The 21,417-nt window shown below is 36.1% G+C and overlaps 1 protein-coding gene across 1 annotated transcript in view; it reads left to right on the forward strand.

The window, feature by feature from the left end:
- Nucleotides 1–1,383: 1,383 nt before the first annotated feature.
- Nucleotides 1,384–21,417, forward strand: part of LOC308271527 (putative ribosome-binding factor A, mitochondrial) — a gene marked incomplete at both ends in the record, with an annotated part of 50,449 nt that continues 30,415 nt past the window's right edge. Inside the window, 2 exon segments of the mRNA XM_080707906.1 lie at nucleotides 1,384–1,439; nucleotides 3,671–3,801. Of these exon segments, the coding sequence (XP_080564032.1) occupies nucleotides 1,384–1,439; nucleotides 3,671–3,801 (187 nt within the window).

The raw sequence follows: 21,417 nt of genomic DNA on the forward strand, positions 1-21,417 counted from the left end.
TATGAACAATATATTCAGAAAAAAAATAAAGAACCAGGCATGGTGGCACATGTTTGTAATCTCAGTACTTGAGTGTTGAGACAAGAGGATTTTAAGTTCAAGGAAAACCTCAGTAACTTAGTGAGGCCCTGTTTCAAAATACAAAATAAAAATAGGGCTGTGATGTACCTCGGAAGTAGAATGTCACAGGACTAATCCCCAGTAACCCCCCACACACAATAAAATAAAGACAATCTCAATAAATAGCAATAACAATTTATGAACTTAAAAAATACCAAAATCAGTGAAATGTTTCAGTACAATTTTGCTCAAACCCCAAAGGAAATTTTTAAAGGACCCTGACAATTAGATTCTGAAAATATATAGTAAATATTTAAGTCTTAAGAAAAGCCAATTTACTCAATTTTTTGACAATTGGCCAAGTAGAATTACAGGTAAAATCTTACACCAAATATAGGGGGAAATATTAAATTTTATGATGTGTTAATCAGATGATGGATAAATGAAAATTTCTATTCTACTGAAAGTATAAATTAATACAATCAAGTACACCAAGAAATATGAACAGCATATAAATGCAGAAAAGTAGAAATAATATGTCTAGAAACACATGGATTCATTGAGGTATATTTATATATAGAATATCAAAAAGGAATCAGTCATGGTGCCACATGCTTGTGATCCTGGTACTTGGGAAGCTTAAACAGGAGGGTCACAGGTTCGCAGCCAGTCTCAGCAACTTGTGAGGCCCTCCACAACTTAGTGAGACCCTGTTTCAAAATTAAAAAAAAATAAAAAAATAACTGCCACTCCTATAATATATATGGATTTTAAACATTTTGATTTTTAATTAGCAAGTAAAAAGTTACTATATACAGGAAATATACACAACATTTTCATTAGGGACGAGGTTGGGTGTACCTGTGTGTAGGTGCCTGTCTGTCAAACAGTCATGCTAAATGCTGTTTATGGCAAGCTCTCCAAGTAAAAGGAGACTGAAATTAAAAGGAAAAAGTGTCAGAATCGCAACCAATCTTCAACAACCATCACTGTCTGTTTCCACATATATTTATGGTACATATGCATATATATATACAAATATATGCATAACATATATTTGTAGGGTATATATACATATGAAAAAACATCTAAAAATGTAAGCAAATGATAAACACATAATCCAGGCTGGTTTTCACAGGAGTAAGCAAAAGGAAGGAATACTCTGGTGAATGCAGAAATGTGGTTTATAGTCTAAATCTTAAACTGAGTGGTAGATTTTAGAGCATTTTTTCATATTATCCTTCAAAACTTAACTTTTTCATGTCTATATGAAATATATTTAATAATAACATAATTTAAAAGCCAAAAAAAAGTCATGCCTTGATGATTGGAAGAATGATGGCAAACTTCACCAGAAGCAGGAATTCAGAGAATTTCAGGTAAGATTAGATTTAAAGGGGAAATGAAGTTTCTGGATATGTTGAGTTTTAAGGTTATGGCATAGTATGGATTGATGTGACCAATGGACAGTAATTGGCTAGGAGATACAGAATACCAGAACAGGTGCCTTTCTTGGTGACCTAGTGGAAAGTTTAGAGAGTAAAATAGATGTTGAGCCAGTCATGTTTTAGCCTCAGCCTGACTCTTGGATCCGTTTCACATCCTAAACCCCATACTCTCCACACTCTACCCTTTTCTGCAGCATAAATCAGTTTGCTTCTTATTGGCTTTGCCTTCTCTCATTCCTTACAGAAAACAAGAGTTCAATATTTATCTATTTATTTGATTTGATAAGTAATGTGTACTTTTATTTTTAAAAATTTTCCCCTTTATCTTTGTCCTGGTGGGCTTGCAAAATCTTCTATTCTCTGTGGTTGATTTGGTGAGGGTTCAAGATAAATTCATATAGTCAATATGCTATGGTTTGCTTGATATCTTCTTGAAAATTATTTCTAAAGTATCACCTTTCTTATCAGCTGAAGTTGTAGATCCTCTGACACCAGTTATATTATGGAAAGCCGTATTCTTTGCATGTGAGTTTTTTTTTTGTTTTGTTTTTTGTTTTGTTTTTGTTTTGTACTGGGGGTGGAACCAAGGGGCTTTCTATCCCTGGGCTACACTCCCAGACCTATTTTATATTTGGAAACAGGGTCTCACTAAGTTGCTGAGAGCCTCACTATGTAGCTGAGGCTGGCATTGAACCAGTACGATCCTCCTGTCTCAGCCTCCCAAGTGCTGGGATTACAAGCGTGCGCCACCACGCCCGGCCACATGTGAGTTTTGACTACAGAACTTGACTACTTGTGCTAAGCTATTTAATCTTTTTAAGCTAACACATTTTTTTCTACAAAATGAGGCCACTTATTTTCTGCTGTGCAAAGGCATTTTGACAATAATATAAGTAAAATCCTTGATTACACAGCACGCACCTGCCATCTTGCTTCCCTCCACCCGGTGGAAGAGCAGTGACATCAACAATTTGCTTTTGAATTTGTGGCTGGAACCCAGCCGTCTGTTTTCCTAACTTTCCTGGGTTGCTTTCAACTGGAGGATGAGTGTCTTTTCCTAAGGGACATTGTGCATAGGATTTCTGTGAGAACATAAGATAGCGTGATGTTTGATAGTTGAGGATTGGTTGCGATTGATCTCACCTTTCCCTTTCAGTTTTGTTTCAGTTTCCCTTTACTTGGGAAGCTTTCCATCAGCAGCATTTTGCATAACTGAAAAAAGTTTGAATCGAATTAAACTTATCACTGGTCTGCTTTCCTGGGGCAGGGGCAGCCATAGAGTACCCCACCGAACCTGGTATTTTGACCTGGACATCCAGCAGGTTGGATGATTTTATCTTTTCTCTAATATGCTGAATGCTATATTCTTACCCTTCACTCACTGTTTTAGTGTCTTATAGAAGGAAAAAAAGGGAGAGTGTTAGAGCTTGGCCAAAAAGGTTTGGTCTTGCCTTGAATATGACATGAAACCTTAGAGAGGACAGGCTCATAGTGAGAAAATAATGCTGGCATTAATCCACTTAGAATTGCACAGGCTTCCCACCACCTACCTACAATGTGGATTGGTTTAGCACCCTTTGTTGGGGTTATTTGGCCATTCCCTTCAAATGCTAATCACCAGCTAGTCTAACACCCTTTATTGGTGTTATTGGACAGTCCCTTCAAATGTGAATGAATAGCCTGCTTTGTTTCCATAGACAAGAGAGCCAAATAACTTCAGGGCCTAGAAGCAAATTATTTCTCTGATATAGACCCACCCTCAATGATGAATTGGGCTCTATGGTGACTGTTTCACTGAAAATTTGGATTTTCCTACCCATCACGCACCAGGCCAAAAAGGAGCTAAACCATTTTCTCCTCATTATCACCTCATTAAACTCCCCAAACCAGCGCAGGGCCGGGGGTAGAAGCCCGCTACAGGTAGCTTAATGAGTTTCTTATTTATAGGCCTGGTGCTGTTATGCAAAAGCTTATTATTCCCAGGCCTAGAGTAGGACACTTTCTAAAGAGAGTTGAGAAATGCAATTATCATACATCTTAGTATGGGCCTCACACTGCTTCTTGGCCACTTGATCAACGATGACTAAATACATTTGTTAGATTTGTAGAATTTGATATTGTGCTGTGCTGTTTACCCCAATTTTCTTCTTCTAACAATGCAGAACAGATGCTGCTCCAGATGTGAAAGATGTAGATGTTTGCCAGCTTCAGGATAACCCTACATCCATAATTATAAATGGCATTCTGCAGATTCCTCAGTTTGACTCTAAGGGGAAAACTTTCCTCTACAAATGTTTGTAGATTTTTTCCTGCTATGTGTGACTTAGAGATCATATCTAATTGAGAACCCCTTTTACTTTCCACATGCAGATATAAAAATTGTTATAATTCATGTGAAAATACACAAGACAAAATGGTGCTTCATATTTTGAGTTTTGAAAAATATAATAACTTAGTAAAAATTGAGGTACTAAACATTAAGCATGGACTGCGTTCTGGTATTGAGCAAGATTTTGGCAGGACATAAGGTTAAACATGCAAGTCATTCTCTTACATTCAAAGAAAACATACTATCTCACAGAATCCTAACAGTAAGACCATAGGCACATACATAGAAATGCCTTTCTTTCTTTTCCTCTTTCTCTCTCTCTCTCTCTCTCTCTCTCTCTCTCTCTCTCTCTCTCTCTCTCTCATTTTTGGTAGTACTGGGGATTGAACCCAGAGGCATATATACCATGAGCTATAAACGCAGCCCTTGTTTATATTTTGCTTTGAAATAGATTCTTGCTGGGTTGTTGAGAGTCTTATTAAGTTGTTGAGACTTGTCTTGAGCCTGTGATCCTCCTGTTTCAAACTCCCAAGTACTGTGATCAAAGATGTGCACCACTGTGCCTGACTAGATGTCTGTTTAAGTGACTTAAAATACAACTAATTAGCTGGGCATGGTGGCACATCCTTGTAATCCCACCAATTGGGAGGCTGAGACAGGAGAATAGCAGTTCGAGGACAGCCTCAGCTACTACTTAGTGAGGACTTTTGCAATTCAGTGAAACCCTGTTTAAAAATAAAGAATAAAAAATAGGGCCGGGGTGTAACTTGGAGACAGAATGCTGCTGGGTTCCATTCCCAGTACCAAAAAAAAAAAATATTAAAAATAGAACTAATCAGTGGCTTATAGTGTCAGGGCAAAATCTAAATAAAATGGGTCAATTTAAAGTGGAGAGAAAGTGGCTAATTTACATTATTGTGAATAGTTAAGCAGATGCAGATAGTTCCTATACTTGAATGCCTGCTGGGTGATATAAAACATATAAAATGAGTGCTATAAATTTTGTCCTCATCTTGTTTATAACCTGGTAAGGAAGGATAAAACAGGAATATAAAGCTCTATAACACTATGCAGAAAACAAAGCTCATTAGTGAAGTTAAGAAAATTACTAAAAAATTCTAAAAATAATTATTTGAATTCAAAGAATAAAATAAAGCTGGATGAAAGAGTCAGGATTGGGATTTGAACACCACATGAGAGGAAAATGTCAAAAGAATGAGTTCTCCAATCTTTACATGTCAGGCAGATTTAGTTGTGACCCTGTGATTGTCAGGCCTTCAAAGGTAAAGGTTTTCCTTGAAGTTGTGTTTTTGTATTTCAGTACCAATCCCCTCTTTTCTCTTCATTTTATGTATCTGAGGTGGGTAACTGGCTGGTAGACATAGATGAGAAAGTGGGTAAATCTCTTCCCCCATTCTATGCCACTTATGGTACAATACTTAGAAAAGATATACAATGGGAAATTTCAGGATGCACCCAGAAAACATAGAATAATTTTCCTGGTAAAAATAGCATGATAAGACTTCATTTTATTGTACTTCTATCAATTGTACTTTACAGATATTGCATTTTACAAGTTCAAATCTGTAGCAACCCTGTGTCAAACAAGTCATAGGCACCATTTTTCCAGAAGGATGTGTTCTGTGTCTGTCACATTTTGGTAATTCTAGCAATATAGCAAACACTTTGTTATTCTATTCTGGTAATCTATGGTCAATATTCTTTGATGATGAAATTAGGCTAATTAATAATTCTGCAATACCAAGCGGGGTATAGTGGCACACGCTTGTAATCCCAACATCTGGGAGGCTAAGACAGGAGGATCATAGTTCGAGGACAACCTCAGCTACTTAGTGAGGCCCTTTGCAACTCAGTAAGACCCTGTTTCAAAATAAAGAAATAAAAAAAATAGGGCTGCTGGTGTAGATTGGGGGTAGAATGCCCCTGGGTTCCATCCCCAGTACTGCAAAAAATAATAAATAAATAAATAAATAAATAAATAAATAAATAAATAAATTCTATAATGCCTATGAAGGCAAAAGAAATGTAGAAGATATAGGTTAATAAACAGGTTAGATGAAAAATGAGTAGGTACAGATGAGAAATGGTGCTTCAATAAAGCCAGGCTAAAAAGGTCAGGCTTTGTTTCTTCTAGGCAGAATGGTGGAATGTTTTGATGGCCAGTGTTAATGTACAGTGATAGATACATAGATAGATAGATAGATAATGTACAGTGATAGATACATGAGAGAAGCAAAAGTGGGGAGATTATCCAGGGGCCTGTTCGCTAGTCCAAGTTAAGGTGAAAAAAATATTCTTCTAGGAAAGACAAAGAATAAAATGAACTCAAATAATAGTTTAGAAGATAGAAAGATCTTCTATGCTCATGGATAGGCAGAATAAATGTCATCAAAATGGCCATACTTTGAAAAGTGATCTACAGATTCAAGGCAATGCCCATTACATTACAAAAATCATTCCTCACAGACATAGAAGAAACAGTTCTTAAATTCATTTGAAATAAGAAAAAACCCAGAATAGCCAAAGTAGTGCTCAGCAACAAAATCCATGCAGGAATTATCACAATACCTGATTTTAAACTATACTATAAAGCCATACTAATAAAAACAGTATGGTACTAGGAAAAAAACAGATACATATAGCAATGGAGCAGAATAGAAGAATCAGAAATAAATACACACACAGCCAATTGATTTTTGACAAAGGGGCCAAAAACATACACTGGAAGAAAAAAAGATAGCCTGTTCAACAAATGGTGTTGGAAAAACTGGTTAACCATATGCATAAAAATGAAAATAAATCCCACTTTCTCATCCTGCAAAGAGTCAATTCAAGATGTATCAAAGATTTGGGAATTATCCCAGCATGGTGGCACACATTTGTAATCCCCGCGCTTGGGAGGCAGAGACAGGAGGATCGCGCAGGTTTGAAGCCAGCCGGGCTGGCTTAAGAGACCCTGTTTCCAAATAAAAAAAATATAAAATAGGTCTGGGAGTGTATCCTGGAGGTAGAAGGGTTTCCAGGAACCCCAGTACCACCAAAAATAAAGGATTTGGGAATTAGACCAGAGACCTTGAAGCTCCTTGAAAAGGGCATAGGTACAACACTGCAACACAGAGGCACAGGTTAAAAACTTTCTCAACAAGATCCCAAAGGCACAAAAAATTAAAACGTGAATAAATTCATGGGATTGCATGAAACTGAAGTGCTTCTGTATAGCAAAGGAAATTATCAAGAACCTCATTTGAGAATGGGAGAAGATATTTACCAACTACTCTTCTAATCACTAAGAAAACAAATAACCAAATCAAAATACTGGCGAGTAAATTAAATAGACATTTCACAAAAGAAGAAATTCAAATGGCCAATAAGCACATGAAAAAATGCCCAACATCATTGGCAATCAGAGAGATGTAAATAAAAACTACCCTGAGATTTCACCTACTTCCAACTAGAATGGCAATCATTCAAAACACAAACAACAACAAATGCTGGCAAGGATGTGGAGAAGTGGGAACTCTAAAACATTGTCGGTGGGACTGCAAATTAGTGCAACCACTTTGGAAAATAGTATAGAGGATCCTCAGAAGAATGGGAATGAACCTACCATTTGATCCAGCAATACCACTTCTGGGTATCTACCCAAAAGAAAAGAAACCAAACTACCAAACTAATGCATGCACATCTATGTCATAGCTGCACAATTCACCATTGCCAAAGTATGGAACCAGCCAAGATGTCCAACAATAGATGAATGGATTACAAAACTGTGGAATATGTGCACAGTGGAATTTTACTCCGTCTTAAAGAAGAACACAATTACATCATTTACAGGGACCTGGAGGACATTATACTAAGTGAGATTAGTCAGTCACAAAAACTAAGAAATTGATGGTTTTCCTAATATGTGAAGGCTAAGGAGAAATGGGTAGCGGGAGGAACTCTAAATGAAGAAGATTCTGTGGATGAGCAGATAAGGCAACCTAACTGAGGGGATGGGGAGGGGGAAATTCTCTAAAGCACATGATGTACTTAACAAACATATCAAAGTCAATCACTAAGCCAAAAATGAGAAGGAGGGAGAGGGAGGGAAGGGGGTGGGAAATGGATAAGGGCTATTTGGGTGACGTGTGCATGTATGTTGCCACCATCTTTTATTCCATTAAAATGTATAACTGAGCCGGGCGTGGTGGCGCACGCTTGTAATCCCTGCGCTTGGGAGGCTGAGACAGGAGGATCGCACTGGTTCGGAGCCAGCCTCGCTGGCTTAAGAGACCCTGTTTCCACATAAAGTTAAAAAATAGGTCTGGGAGTGTAGCCCGTGGGAGTGTAGCCCGGAGGTAGAAGGGCTTCCAGGAACCCCAGTACCACCAAAAAAAAAATGTATAACTGAAATACACCAATAAAAAAAATTAAAAACAAATAAAATGGAACACAAACATTTTAGAGCTGGAACATCTTCACAATGAGAAGTTTGGATGATTGAAAAAGAACTTAGATTTTGAGGCTGGACAACGAGGGAATAGCGAAGCCAATGACAAAACATGAAAAATCTGTAGGAGCTTTTGAATTTTGCAGTAGAAGAGATAACAAAAGTTTATTTTTGGAATGTCAGATTTCAGGCTTAAATAACTTAATGTCCATCACATAATTAAAAATTGGGAATTGTAGTTTAGAAGATAATTTATGGGAAGTTGGGTGGCAAGACACCAAGATGTGGGTCCCAAAGTCTAAGCCCTCATACCTGCTTTCTCTGCCCTGAAACCTCAATCTAGCCAAATGTGACACATCTCCATAAACCTGGAGGCTGTCATTTCAGTCCAGCTTACATTAGAGTATTCTCTCCATTACCATGATTTGACCCACCCAAAGGGTTCATCAGTGATCCTTCGTTGATTCCTTGGGCCCATGAAAGATCAGCAAATAGCTGTTAAAACTTTAGACCTACACCCAAGAACTCACTTGTAGGAGATGTGATTGAAATTGGGCCCCTTTTTTTCTGATATTATGTTTTCAAAACAAATAGAAAAAGAAACAAAACACATACCTAGGGAGAAAAATTGGCATAAACACTTAATACTTCATATTAAATTTAGTAATGATGACTATATACATTTTTGCTTAAATAAATCTTTTATTAATCATTTCAAAAAGAAAAAAATAATCACTGTCACAGTAATATTAGGAAACTATAGAGAAAAATGAAGAATTACAAATTCCATTATGTATATCAAATATGGGGAAGAAAAGATGAAGAAAAATAAAGGAGAATCAGAGTTGTGAGCTGTGAGAGCAAAATTAGGTTAGTTGCATGAAAGGTGCATAACAAGGATGTTCAAAAGGAAATGGATGATAGTGTCAAATCTTCTAAAAAAATTTGAGGTCAATAACTGAGAAAAGGTTATTGGGTTGCTGATCAGATATCAAAAAATGAAAAACTGAATATTAATCTAAGAACTTTTGAAATGATATTAACAGAACTACTCTTGCATTTCACTGCAATGCTCTCACTCTTCCTATTAGTATGAGAGATAATTGTTGGAGTACTTTAAACAGGAAAAAACATATTTTAATTTTAAGGTGATTTTTTTTCCAACATATTGACAAGACTTTAAAATCTCAAAGTTGAAATCAACTTTTCTTTTCTTTTCATTTAATTTAATATATTGACATTTTTATTGTCACATTACTTGATTCCATTTAAGTGAGCTTTATTAACATATTAAAAAGAAAAATCAATTGACACAACTTAAGTGATATCTATTTTAATTTCAAGGACACTGTAAAATCTAATTATGTACATTTCTATATTTCCATTTGAACCTCCAAGTGTTAAACTTATTTAACTAGAGAGAATGTCAAAGCTTGAATTTCCCTAAATGTAACACACACATATCAGCATCTTGAGAACATCTGAACTTCACAGAAACCACAGGGTAACAATAATCCTTCAAGACCAAAAACAACTACATTCCTATCACAGTAAGATAAATTTCCCACAAAATGTTTAATTTTACTGTAACTACAACAAAATCATAAAATATATAGCCTATTTCTATTGCATATATCTGATTCTTGTATACTTTGGGGCAAAGGTCAGGTAAACATTGTCTCTAAAGATTCAAAAGTTTGCTTTTGCTCATAGAGAATCTCAGTGATAATTTGATAGGCTGATGAAAGAAACAACCTTTCGTAACATGTAACTGAATATCAATGAAAATTTAGAAGTAGAACAGGATTCATCTCTGCCTGTGATTTACAAACAATATTCTTTTCTGTCTTACTGGTACCGCTTTAAAACAGGAACATGTTTTAATGTTAGTCAGCTAAAAAGACATACTAATATACTATGGGAACTAAAGGAAAAGCTTTTGTAATCATGGAAAATCAAATGAATAAACATACAGGAAAAATCAACACTGCATATGTGAGAAATTGTATTTTTAAAGTTTGAATAGAGATTGTGGGCTGTTTCTTCCATAAGCAGCCCCTGGTTTTGCTTTGCCTTGGTCTATATTGAAGTCACAAGCTCACAACATAAGGGAAACATGTGTGCTAACTCTCCAGTTTGATATGAGCTTTAGCATTTCCACTTTGTGGCTGGAGAGAGAGCAGAGCAGAGGGCTGATTCAGCAAATTTGTAAAAGCCAAGGCTAGGGGGCTTCAATTCAAATTAAATCAGAACTGTATGGAAAGAAGTTCACAGGCAAAGATTGATAACAACTGAAATTGACATCCATGCAGAGTACTAGATGTCAAAGGGGAGCTTCTCATTCTGGAGTGGATTCCACTGGATTGTGAGCAGATCCCATAATGGCCAGCACAAGAAAATTCAAAGATTAAGGCAGGAAGCTCACTCTACCACTCCTTAAAGGATATTAGGTTAGCCATTTCCCTGCTCAACTTCATTTTCCTTAAATCAAAAATCAGGATGAATCACCTGACCTAATCAACTTGGGGGATTGCTCTGAACGAAACAGATATGGCTAGGGGGCACTTGCTGGGCTCTGACTTCTTTGTAAATATGGTCTTTATCTTTGGATACATTGAACAGTATCATAGCACTGCTTGGGTAGGTCTTAGAATGGAGAAAGAACATGATTTGGGTGTTAACCTGGAGTTAAGTCATGATTCAGTTAATAAATAATTCTCTGGACCAGTTGGTGTGGGAGACAAAAAATTCAAGATGGAAAATCACTGGGCCTTCATCTTCAGGATGAAGTGTGGACTAGGTAATATCCACTAACATCTACAGGAACAACATAGAAGTGTTGTTCTAAACCCCCGTATGCAGAACTAGAGCTGAGCCATGTCATTGCTTAAGTGAATAAAAATGTGAATGGAAGTGATGTGTGTTCAGTGTGAGGGGTATCGGAATCTCTTTTCATGTTTCCCATTCTTATGGGATGATATATTAATCCCTAAAAAAAAAAAAAAACCCTAATGTGCATGTGGCTAAGGCCAGAGGTATGTGTTGTAGTCTTTGGAGCCCTAAGGTTTTTAAATTATTATTTTTTCTGCAGACTAATAAAGCTTGTCTTTACTTGTCCAATAATGAAAAGAGCTTTTACACAACACTAAATTTGAGCAATTTAAAAGATTAGACTTAATTTGAGTCTATATTCTTCTTACATTTTTGTGCTGTGATCAAAGATCCCTTTTCCTATGAAATAATTATTCCAAAATGTTGAGATTACACAAATGCAAGAGGGTATGTGGTTACAGCAGGTAACCATGTAACTTCTGCTTCCAAGGAAAATAATATCTTTATCAACAACTAAAGCATGTGTTGAGAAAATTCACCAACCTGGCCTTATTCTCTAGTAATTCGGACTTTCTAATGTGAAAAATAAAGATCAAGTAAGTTTGCATTTGCATGCTGGGATCCAAATCATGAGAGCTTCGATCTCCCAGAGCACATCCACAGGTATTGCACTGATATAATTCATAGGAGGAAGCCACTATGAAGTAGAGCAGATAACTACACCTACTCTACTAATGAGTTCCATGGATATATTACATTTGAATTTGCTCAATCATCTGTCCAAGTATTTTAAGTGGTGTGAAAAGTGGTCTGTAGTTGTATAATTAAAAGTTCTTGATCAACACTAAACAGTCTAAGACTCAAGCCTGTTTGACAGTGGTTTTAGACTAGAAGACTCAACTTTTTAGAAAAGGTACATTTCTGGAACAAGTCTATTTGTGTAGAAGACTGTCACCATGAACAGTTTAATGAGCAAATTGGGAGAGAAAGAGAGAGAGAGAGAATTTAAAAATAATCAAACTGGGTAAAACTTAGTGTTTGCCAATTCAAATTATAAATGTCTCCTTGCAGCCCTGATGTGCTTTTACCCTAATTCCTTGAGTTGCATTTTTCTTTCAGATTCCTTTCCAGTAAAGTTAACAAAAACCAAAGTAAATAGAATGGTCTCCAATATACTAAACAGCTGTCTTTAAGATCAGAAGGCATCAGAAAAGACCCTAAAGAGTTGTCTAATCCCAAAGGAAGATATTGTTTAAGTGGAGAAGTGCTTACAGCAGAAACCTTGGAAATTTCAGGGAGTAGAATTTTATTGTCAGAACTTTCAATAAAAGTACAGCTATAGATCCTGGGAGCATTAAATAAAAATTACCAACAAGCTGTCTTACCTGTGTGCACTCTACTGAAAGGAAGGGCAAACGTAAGCAAGTAGCACTTGTGCATCAGTCAAAATCATGACAGCTACCCTGTGAAGTCTGACGAGCTGCCATGTGCTAGACTACCTAAGATACTCTTAACTGAACCATAAAAAGACAAATAAATTAGTAATTGTATCCCTCCTGTCAATGTCCTCTTCCGTGAACTTCTCAAGCTGTTGGTTAACATTGTTGGGGATGATTTATCAATATATTCTTAGCTTTCTAAATAAAGACAGATACAGTTGAATTTTTTCCAAACTGTTTTTTTTAAGCTTATTTAAGACAATGATACAGATATTTGTCAGTATCTAGGTCTTTCCTTTTTTATTCTCTCTTCTCTGCCCCCTCCCATTAGGACATCAAACCAATAAGATTAACATAATCTTTCTTAGAATTGACTGTTCTTTTTAAATAGATCCCATGATAGACATGTGCAAAAAATCAATAACAGGCTCCTCATTTGTCAAAGCTAATGACTAAACTCATTTTGAAGTTCAATAGTGGTTACTGAAGAGTGGCTACACATTATATATCTAATCCGGTATGTCTCTCTACTTATTTCACAGAAAGGCATAGAAAAAAAAAGGCTTTGTTGGCTTAAGGCAAAATATAAAACCTGTGTCTGCATTTCATTTTTATATATTCATTTTTATCCTCCAATATTACTATTTCTTGCTTGTCCAAGTGAATATATTAAAGAAAATAAAAGGAAAAAATGAATCTTCTGAACTTTGCAGCACATTCCTCATTTTTCTTAACCCATTCAATTGTAAGTTTCTTCAAATTACATTCTTAATTCCTTGAGGTTGTGGACCTTGCCTTACATATTTTTAATATACCCAGAGATACTAGTATAGAAATTGGGTCACAGGTTAACATGAAATAAAGATTTGGTTTAATTAAACAAAATCAATTTACCCACTATCTTGGACCATGGCATAGCAGTGACCTTCAACCAGACTTGCACGTCCAGGTAAAGTACAAAAGATGCAGTTTTCTGGCAGACTCCTCTCTGATAGATGCCCTGCATCCCTGGGTGGTGCCAGCAGTGTTTGCTTCTGAATGTCTCTGCTACCTCCACAAAACCTTTTCCTAGAACTGCAAAAGAACAAGAACTGACAGATTTTGCCATCAGCTTTTCTTTCCTTCTAAACACCCTTTGATTATTGATGAAAACTTTCAATAAAGAATCTTAAAATCCAGAATAGATATGAGGATGAAACACAGGCATAACATGTAACCCTGGATTCGTCCAGATTCAATTGTTTAATTAGTACTAACACAGGCAGCATCATATAGGTGCATAATGCTTTATGCTTTACCAAGCTTCTTTATATCACCATCTTATTTTTGAACCCCAAATCAGACCACTTAACAAACATTTCTTTTCTTTCCTTAGCAATTCCAAATTGGGGTTTGCTGTTCTGTATTTTTCCTCCTCTTATCAGCGAGTTGCCTTTTTCTAGGCTCCAGGTTGTATATTGTATTGCATGCCCATTGGACATGGCCATCTCTTGGAATCGATAGGTCAGATACAATTTAAAACTCCCTAGGTAATGGATTTTAAAAACTGCTTGAGGGTGGGGGAGAGAGACAGGAGGAAAAGGAATCCACAGGAACAATAACTGAAGTGGAGTGATACATTGGTGATGGGAGCCGGAGAACTCCTATTCTTTATAATAGCTTCTCAGGGGAGAAGCCGCCCTTTTCCAGCAAGAACTGTCCTGGGAATAGCATAGCCACCACCATCTCATGCTTTTGATGAACAGGAACCTTATCAGTGCAATTTCCCTCGAGAGCTGAAAGGAAAAAGAAACAGTTTAAAGACTTTTGAGAAATTTGGGTTGCAAGCTGAGGAAAGCCCTGCATTCAGTTGTTCGTTTGGAATATTTCTTGCAAAAGGGAGGGTAATCCTGCCAAATTTAAGACCTGCTCAGAGCTCACAGATGTTGACAGCCGATCTAAGCTGGCGCCTGAGTTTATTCTTGCCAGGGGAGCTAGGGAGCAGTAAGTGAAAAGACTGCTGAATGAATTAAATGCTAAGACTAAAAACAAAAATGCTCACCTCCAACATAAACATCACAATGAGAACATATTTTCAATTGCAGCTGTGCAATGAGGATGTCAAAGCATCAGTCATGAAATAATAAGTAGCATAAATCATTTTGATTTTAAAATAAAGCACAGACACCCCGCATTTGTTTGACTTTTTAATTATTTTTGGAAGCTCGAAGTATCTCCTGTCTTTGTCTCTCTCATTGTTAGGAGATGACAAGCTGGGAAAATCAAGGAAGCAAGTGCAACTTACTGTCTCACACCCTAACTGCATGGCAGAATAGGCCTTTTTTTTTCCTATCTGTGGACTCTTCAAAGCCTTAATTATCTGGTGACATAAGACAAGCAATCTATAGACATTCTGTGTCAAATATAGGCTATTTAGGGTACAAAAACCTGGGTTTGTAATGAAAAGCATCATTATATTATAAATACATTTCATTGGTATCATACATATGTATTTTAATTTTTTAATTAATACCCCCCACACTTGGTGGCTTTATCCAACAATGATTTATTCCACGCTAATAGTACATGCTTAGTGTAAGATGGTGGGAAATTGCTCATTATAGTCACAAGAAGATCCAGAGTACTAGGGACACTTAATCCCATGACAACTGAATTAGGGAAAAGAGATACAATGACATATGCTGTAGCTTTTCTTTTCTTTTTTGGTACTGGGGATTGAAATATGGGTGTTCTATCTCTGACCTACCCCAGCCCTTTTTTAAATTTTGAAACAGGGTCTTGCTAAGAAGCTGAAGCTGGACTTGAACCTATGATTCTCTTGTCTCAGCCTCCCAAGTACTAAAATTATTTATAGGCATGTACCGCTGTGCCCAGCTTATGCTCTGGTTCTTAATAATTCTACCTGGGAGTGATACATGGTCAATTTATTTACTTTTCAGTTATCAAAGTATGTTTATAGCATACTTATCAAATAGCCATATTAATAGGGCATTTATATGCCCATTTTAAGTACTAAATGTTTTCAATATTTATAGAATTGTATAACTATCACCTCAATCTAAGTTTAGAATATTTATATTACCCACAAAAGATATACTCCCATTTTCCATTTATTCCTACACTTATCCATGACCAGGCAACCAATGGTCTTCTTTCTGTCTCTAGAAGATATGCATATCTGTTAATTTAGGATAGGCAGAATCACAAAAATACATGGAGTTTTAACATCTGGATCATTTCACTTAGCAGCTTCATGCTTTTAAAGTTGATTCATGTTGCAGTATGCTTCACAGGTTATACTCTGTACTGCTAGTGTTTTCCCACTGTATCACCATATCATATTTGGGGTTTTTTTTTTGCCAGTAGATTAGATGTTTGTAAAATGCCTACTTTCAATCTACTATGAATAGGCTGCTACATTTTTTACTAACTATAAATTAGAAGTGTCTCCTTCCTTTCTTTCTTTTCTTTCTTTATTTCCTTTCTCTTTTCTTTCTTTCTTTCTTTTTGTTTTGTTTTGTTTTGTTTTGCAATACTGGGGATGGAACCCAGGGGCATCACAACCAGCCCAATTTTTTCATTTTTATTTTGGAACAGGGTCTCACTAAGTTGCAGAGGGCAGAACTATGTAGCTGAGGCTGGCCATGAACCTGCAACCCTCCTGTCTGAGCCTCCTTCCAAGTTCTGGGATTACAAGTGTGCACCACCACACTCGGCTAGAAATAGCCACTTTTTAAAAGAGCTACTTAGTAATGCAGTAAAATGGCAAAAATTTTTATTCTCTATTAAGTCCTTTTGACACCATTATATTGGAAAAATGTACATATAAGTGTTAAGCTAGAAATTCATCTGTGCTCATTCTTTCTCAATATCATACTGTTTTGATTACTACAGTGGAACACTTCTTGCTGCATTCATTTTGCTCAGGATGCATTTGGGGTGTGTGTGTGTGTGTGTGTGTGTGTGTGTGTGTGTGTGCATTTTAATGATATTTTAGTTCTTTGAAGAATTTCACTGGTATTTTGATATGGGCTGCATAGAGCCTATAGATAGCTTTGAGTAGCACGGACATTTTAACAGTATTGATTCTTTTAATCTATGACCTCAAGATATTTTTTCAATTTTTGTGTCATCTTCTATTTATCTCATCAGCGTTTTATAATATTATAGCTATTTCACCTGTATAGTTGAATTTATGAGAGGTATTTGCAATACTACTCACAGGAGCCAAGAAAAAGAAGCAATCTAACTCTTCATAAACAGATGAATGGGTATAGAAAATGTGGTATATATACATAATGGAATACTACTCAGTCATAAAAAGAATAAAATCCTGTCTCTTGTTACCTAAATGGAACTGGAGATCATCATGCTAGATAAAATAATCCAGGCACAAAAAGACAAATAATGCATGATATTACTCATATGTAAAATCTAAAACAATTGTTCTTACAGAAGTTCAGAGATGAATGGTAGTAATCAGAGGCTAAAGAGAGTCAAGGGTTGGGGATGGTAGCAAACGTCTGATTTATGGGTACTAAATTATACTTCTATAGAAGCAAAAAGTTCCTTTATATTACATAGTAGGATATAGATGACAAAGTAGGACATATATATATAAATAAGCTAGAAGAAAAGATTTTGAAAGTTTTGCCGCAAATAAATACTGTGTTTGACATATATTAACTCGATTTAAACATTCCACAATATATATGCACATAAAAAGTTACCTCTATTATGTACAATTTTATATTTTATACACCATGACTTTACCTTAGTGGAGTAAAGGAATAGACCTAACTCAGAGAGATGGGGAGCTGGGAGACTTGAAGAGGAAACTCCTCAGTGGGCACGATGTACACACATGCTCATCAAAGCCAACCACCATGTGGTGCACTGGACGATGGGGAGGGAGAGGGAGTGGGTGGGAACGAAGGGAGGGCTCAGAGGGCACTCCATCCCCCTGTGCGCCTCTATCACCATGAACTTCACCAAGACGTATGGTTACAATGCACCAATTTTAAAAAATTGGGAATTTTTTTTGGAAATCTAAAAAGAAAACTTGAGTGAGAAATAAGGTAGTCTTGATTGTAGTCCATGAGCATGAGTAGCCAGACAGATACGAAGCTCACAAGGTGAACAGAAAAACACAAAGGAAACCATGCTCTGGGCGTGGTGGTGCACTCTTGTAATATCTTGCATTTGGGAGGCAGAGACCAGAGGATGGTGCTTTGCAGACAGCCTTAGCTGCTTAGTGAGGCGCTTGGCAACTCTGTGAGATCCAGTTTAAAATAAAGGACTAAAAAATAGGGCTGGGATTGTAGTTTGGAGGTAGAATGCCCTGGATTCTATCCCTAGTACCACCAAAATGAGAGAGAGAGAGAGAGAGAGAGAGAGAGAGAGAGAGAGAGAGAGAGAGAGAAGAAAGAAAGAAAGAAAGAAAGAAAGAAAGAAAGAAAGAAAGAAAGAAGGAAAGAAAGAAAGAAAGAAAGAAAGAAAGAAAGAAAGAAGAAAAATCAGTCCTCAAATTCATTTGGAGCAACAACAACAAAAACAGAGTAGCCAAAGTAGTTCTCAGCAACAAAAACCATGCAGGAGGAATCATAATACCTGACTTTAAACTATACTGCAAAGCCATAGTAATAAAAACAGCATGGTACTGGCACAAAAACAGATACACAGACCAAGTGAGCAGAAGTCTCAGATACAAATTCGCCCACTTACAGTCAATTGATTTTTTTGACAAAGGAGCAAAAAATGTACACTGAGAAAAGATAGTCTGCAACAAATTGTGTTGACAAAACCGGTTAACCATATGCAGAAAAATGGAAATAAATACCACTTTCTCACAGTGCACAAGAGTTAATTCAAGATGAATCAAAGATTTGGAAATTAGACCAGAGACTTGAGGCTCCTTGGACAGAGCATAGGTCCAACACTGCAACACATAGGCACAGATAAAAACTTTCTCAACAACACTCCAAAGGCACAAGAAACTAAAAGGCAAATCAATACGTGGGAATGCAGGAAACCGAAGAGCTTCTGTACAGCAAAGGAAACTGTCAAGAACCTCAACAGAGAGCCGACAGAATGGGAGATTTTTGCCACCTACCCCTCCAAAAGAGGACTAATATCTATAGTGGACAGAGAACTCAAGAAACTCAGCACTAAGAAAACAAATAACCCAATCAAAAAAATGGGCAAGGGAACTAAACAGACACCTCACGAAGGAAGAAATTCAAATGGCCAATGAATGCATGAAAAAAGGCTCAGCATCATTAGCAATCAGAGAGATGCAAATCAAAACTACCCTGAGATTTCACCTAACTCCAATTAAAATGACAATCATTCAAAATACAAACAACAACAAAACAGTATGGAGGATCTTCAGAAGAATGGGAACAAATTTACTATTTGATCCAGCAATACCACTTCTGGGTGTCTACCCACAAGAAGGAAAACCAAACTACCAAACTAATGCATGTGTATCTATGTTCATAGCTGCACAATTTACCATAGCTAAACTATGAAACCAGCCAAGATGTCCATCAACAGATGAATGAATTACAAAACTGTGGGATATGTACACAATGGAATTTTACTCAGCCATAAAGAAAAACACAATTTACAGGGAAATCAATGGAACTGGAAGACATTATGCTAAGTGAGATTAGTCACTCACAAAAAATTTTTTTAAAAATCAGTTATTCTCCCTAGTATGCAAAAGTTAGGGAGAAAATGGGTCATAGGAAGAACTCTAGACAAAGAAGGAGATACTCCAGATGAGCAAATAAGGTGACCTAACTGAGGAGATGGAGGGGAGAAGAGGGAAATTCTCTAATGCACATGATGTACATTAACAAACATATCAAAGTCAGTCACTAAGCCAAACATGAGAAGGAGAGATGGAGGGAATAGGGTGGGAATTGTGTAAGGGCTAATTGGGTGATGTGTGCATGTATGACTCCACTATCTTGTACTTCATTAAGATGTATGACTACAATGTCCCAATAAAAAATTTTTAAAAATAAAAAAAGAAAAGAACAAAAGTTAGTGTTAAATTAAGAGAACCAGAATTTGAGACAGCAAAATCCTAGAGAGAAAAGACACATGTAAAAGTTAACCTAGTACTCCCTTTTGAAGATTTTATGATTGTTGTGTGTGGTATAAGACACAGATGAAAACTCAACAGTTTTTGCTAGTTCCCAATGCTTTAAAGAAAAAAAAAAGTAAGTCCGAGATCCAGTCAAGAAAAAGGCCCTGATAAATAACTTGGATTAATATACTCAAGAAAATAGATGAAATAATAAGGAATTTCATCATATATATATATATACATATAAACATATATATCATGAAACACATATATATGTATATATATAGTGAATGAATTTAGTAAAAAATTGAAACAGAAAATTACAATTATTGAAACTAAACTAAAAACTTTGAATGTGAGTATAATATTGGATTTCAGAATAAAAAATGAATATGTTATTAAAACTCTAAAGCATTGATAATAAGGAGAAAGATATGAAAAATTGCAATAGAACTAATTGGGACATTTTTCAAAAGCCTAACCTGTATGCAATTATAGTTTTAAGATATAAGACTATAATTGTATATAGGAGAAAGGGGATGGCAGAAGCATTTTTAAAGAGAATTGAAGCCAAGAATTCTTCAAAACTAACAAAAGACATTAAGCCAAGGATTTAAAAAGTAATACAAGTTTAAGAAAGGAAAATCATAGAAATATATACTCATTTTATCACAGCAAAATTTTAGAAAATCCAAGCTGTTAAGAAAGAATGCAGCTAGGCATGGTATAATGCACATATGATCTCAGCACTTGGGAAGCTAAGACAGGAGGATTGTAGGTTTGAGACCAGCCTCAGCAACTTGGTCAGGCCCTCAGCAATTTAATGAGACCTTATTTCCAAATAAAAAAATAGGACTAGGTGTGTATCTTGGATGTAGAACGGCCTGGGTTCAATCTCTAGTACAATCCCTAGCACTCCCCCCAAAAAGAAAGAATGCATATTGCTTTCGGTAAAACAACATTCACTCCCTTAGTTGATTTCTCAACAAACATAGTAAAAACTAGAAGACAATAGAATGTTATCTGCATAATAATGGGGAAAATAAAATGTCAAACATCAAAATTTAACTGATGAAACACGCAGACAATAAATTCATATAAATATGGAAGATAATCTCAGTATAATGTTCCTCCTAATATGTGGAAACTAAGGAGAAAATCAGCCATGGGAGGAACTCTAGATGAAGATTCTATGGATGAGGAAATAAGGCAACCTAACTAGGGATGGGAGAGGGGAAGAGAGACATTCTCTAAGGTACAGGATGTACGTTCACAAACATAGCAATGTCAATCACTAAGCCAAACACTAGAAGGAGGGAGGGAGAGGGAACGGGGTGGGACTTGAGTAAGGGCTGAGTGATGTGCGCATGTATGCCTCCACCATCTTGTACCCGTTTAAGATGTATAACTACAATGCACCAATAAAAATGTTAAAAATGGAAGATAGAAAACAACAAAAATAACAGAATTTACTTTGCCAACACATATATATGTATTGTGTACACACACACACACACACACACACACACACACAAATGTTCCTGAACAATAGAGAATATACATTATTTTAATTTTAATTTTTTTTAACTTTTAAGTTTAAAATTTTAAGTTTAAATTTTTTTTTTAATTTAAAGTCAATTTATCCAAATTGACCATATGCTGAGCCATAAAGTGTTCAATAATTTTAGAGTTGGAATTGTATAGATCATGTCTTCTTAAGCAGGACATAGATGATACTGTACCGTACTCATCCCTAACAG

The sequence above is a fragment of the Muscardinus avellanarius genome (genome assembly GCF_963383645.1).
Source record: "Muscardinus avellanarius genome assembly, chromosome: 12".
NCBI lineage: Eukaryota > Metazoa > Chordata > Mammalia > Rodentia > Gliridae > Muscardinus > Muscardinus avellanarius.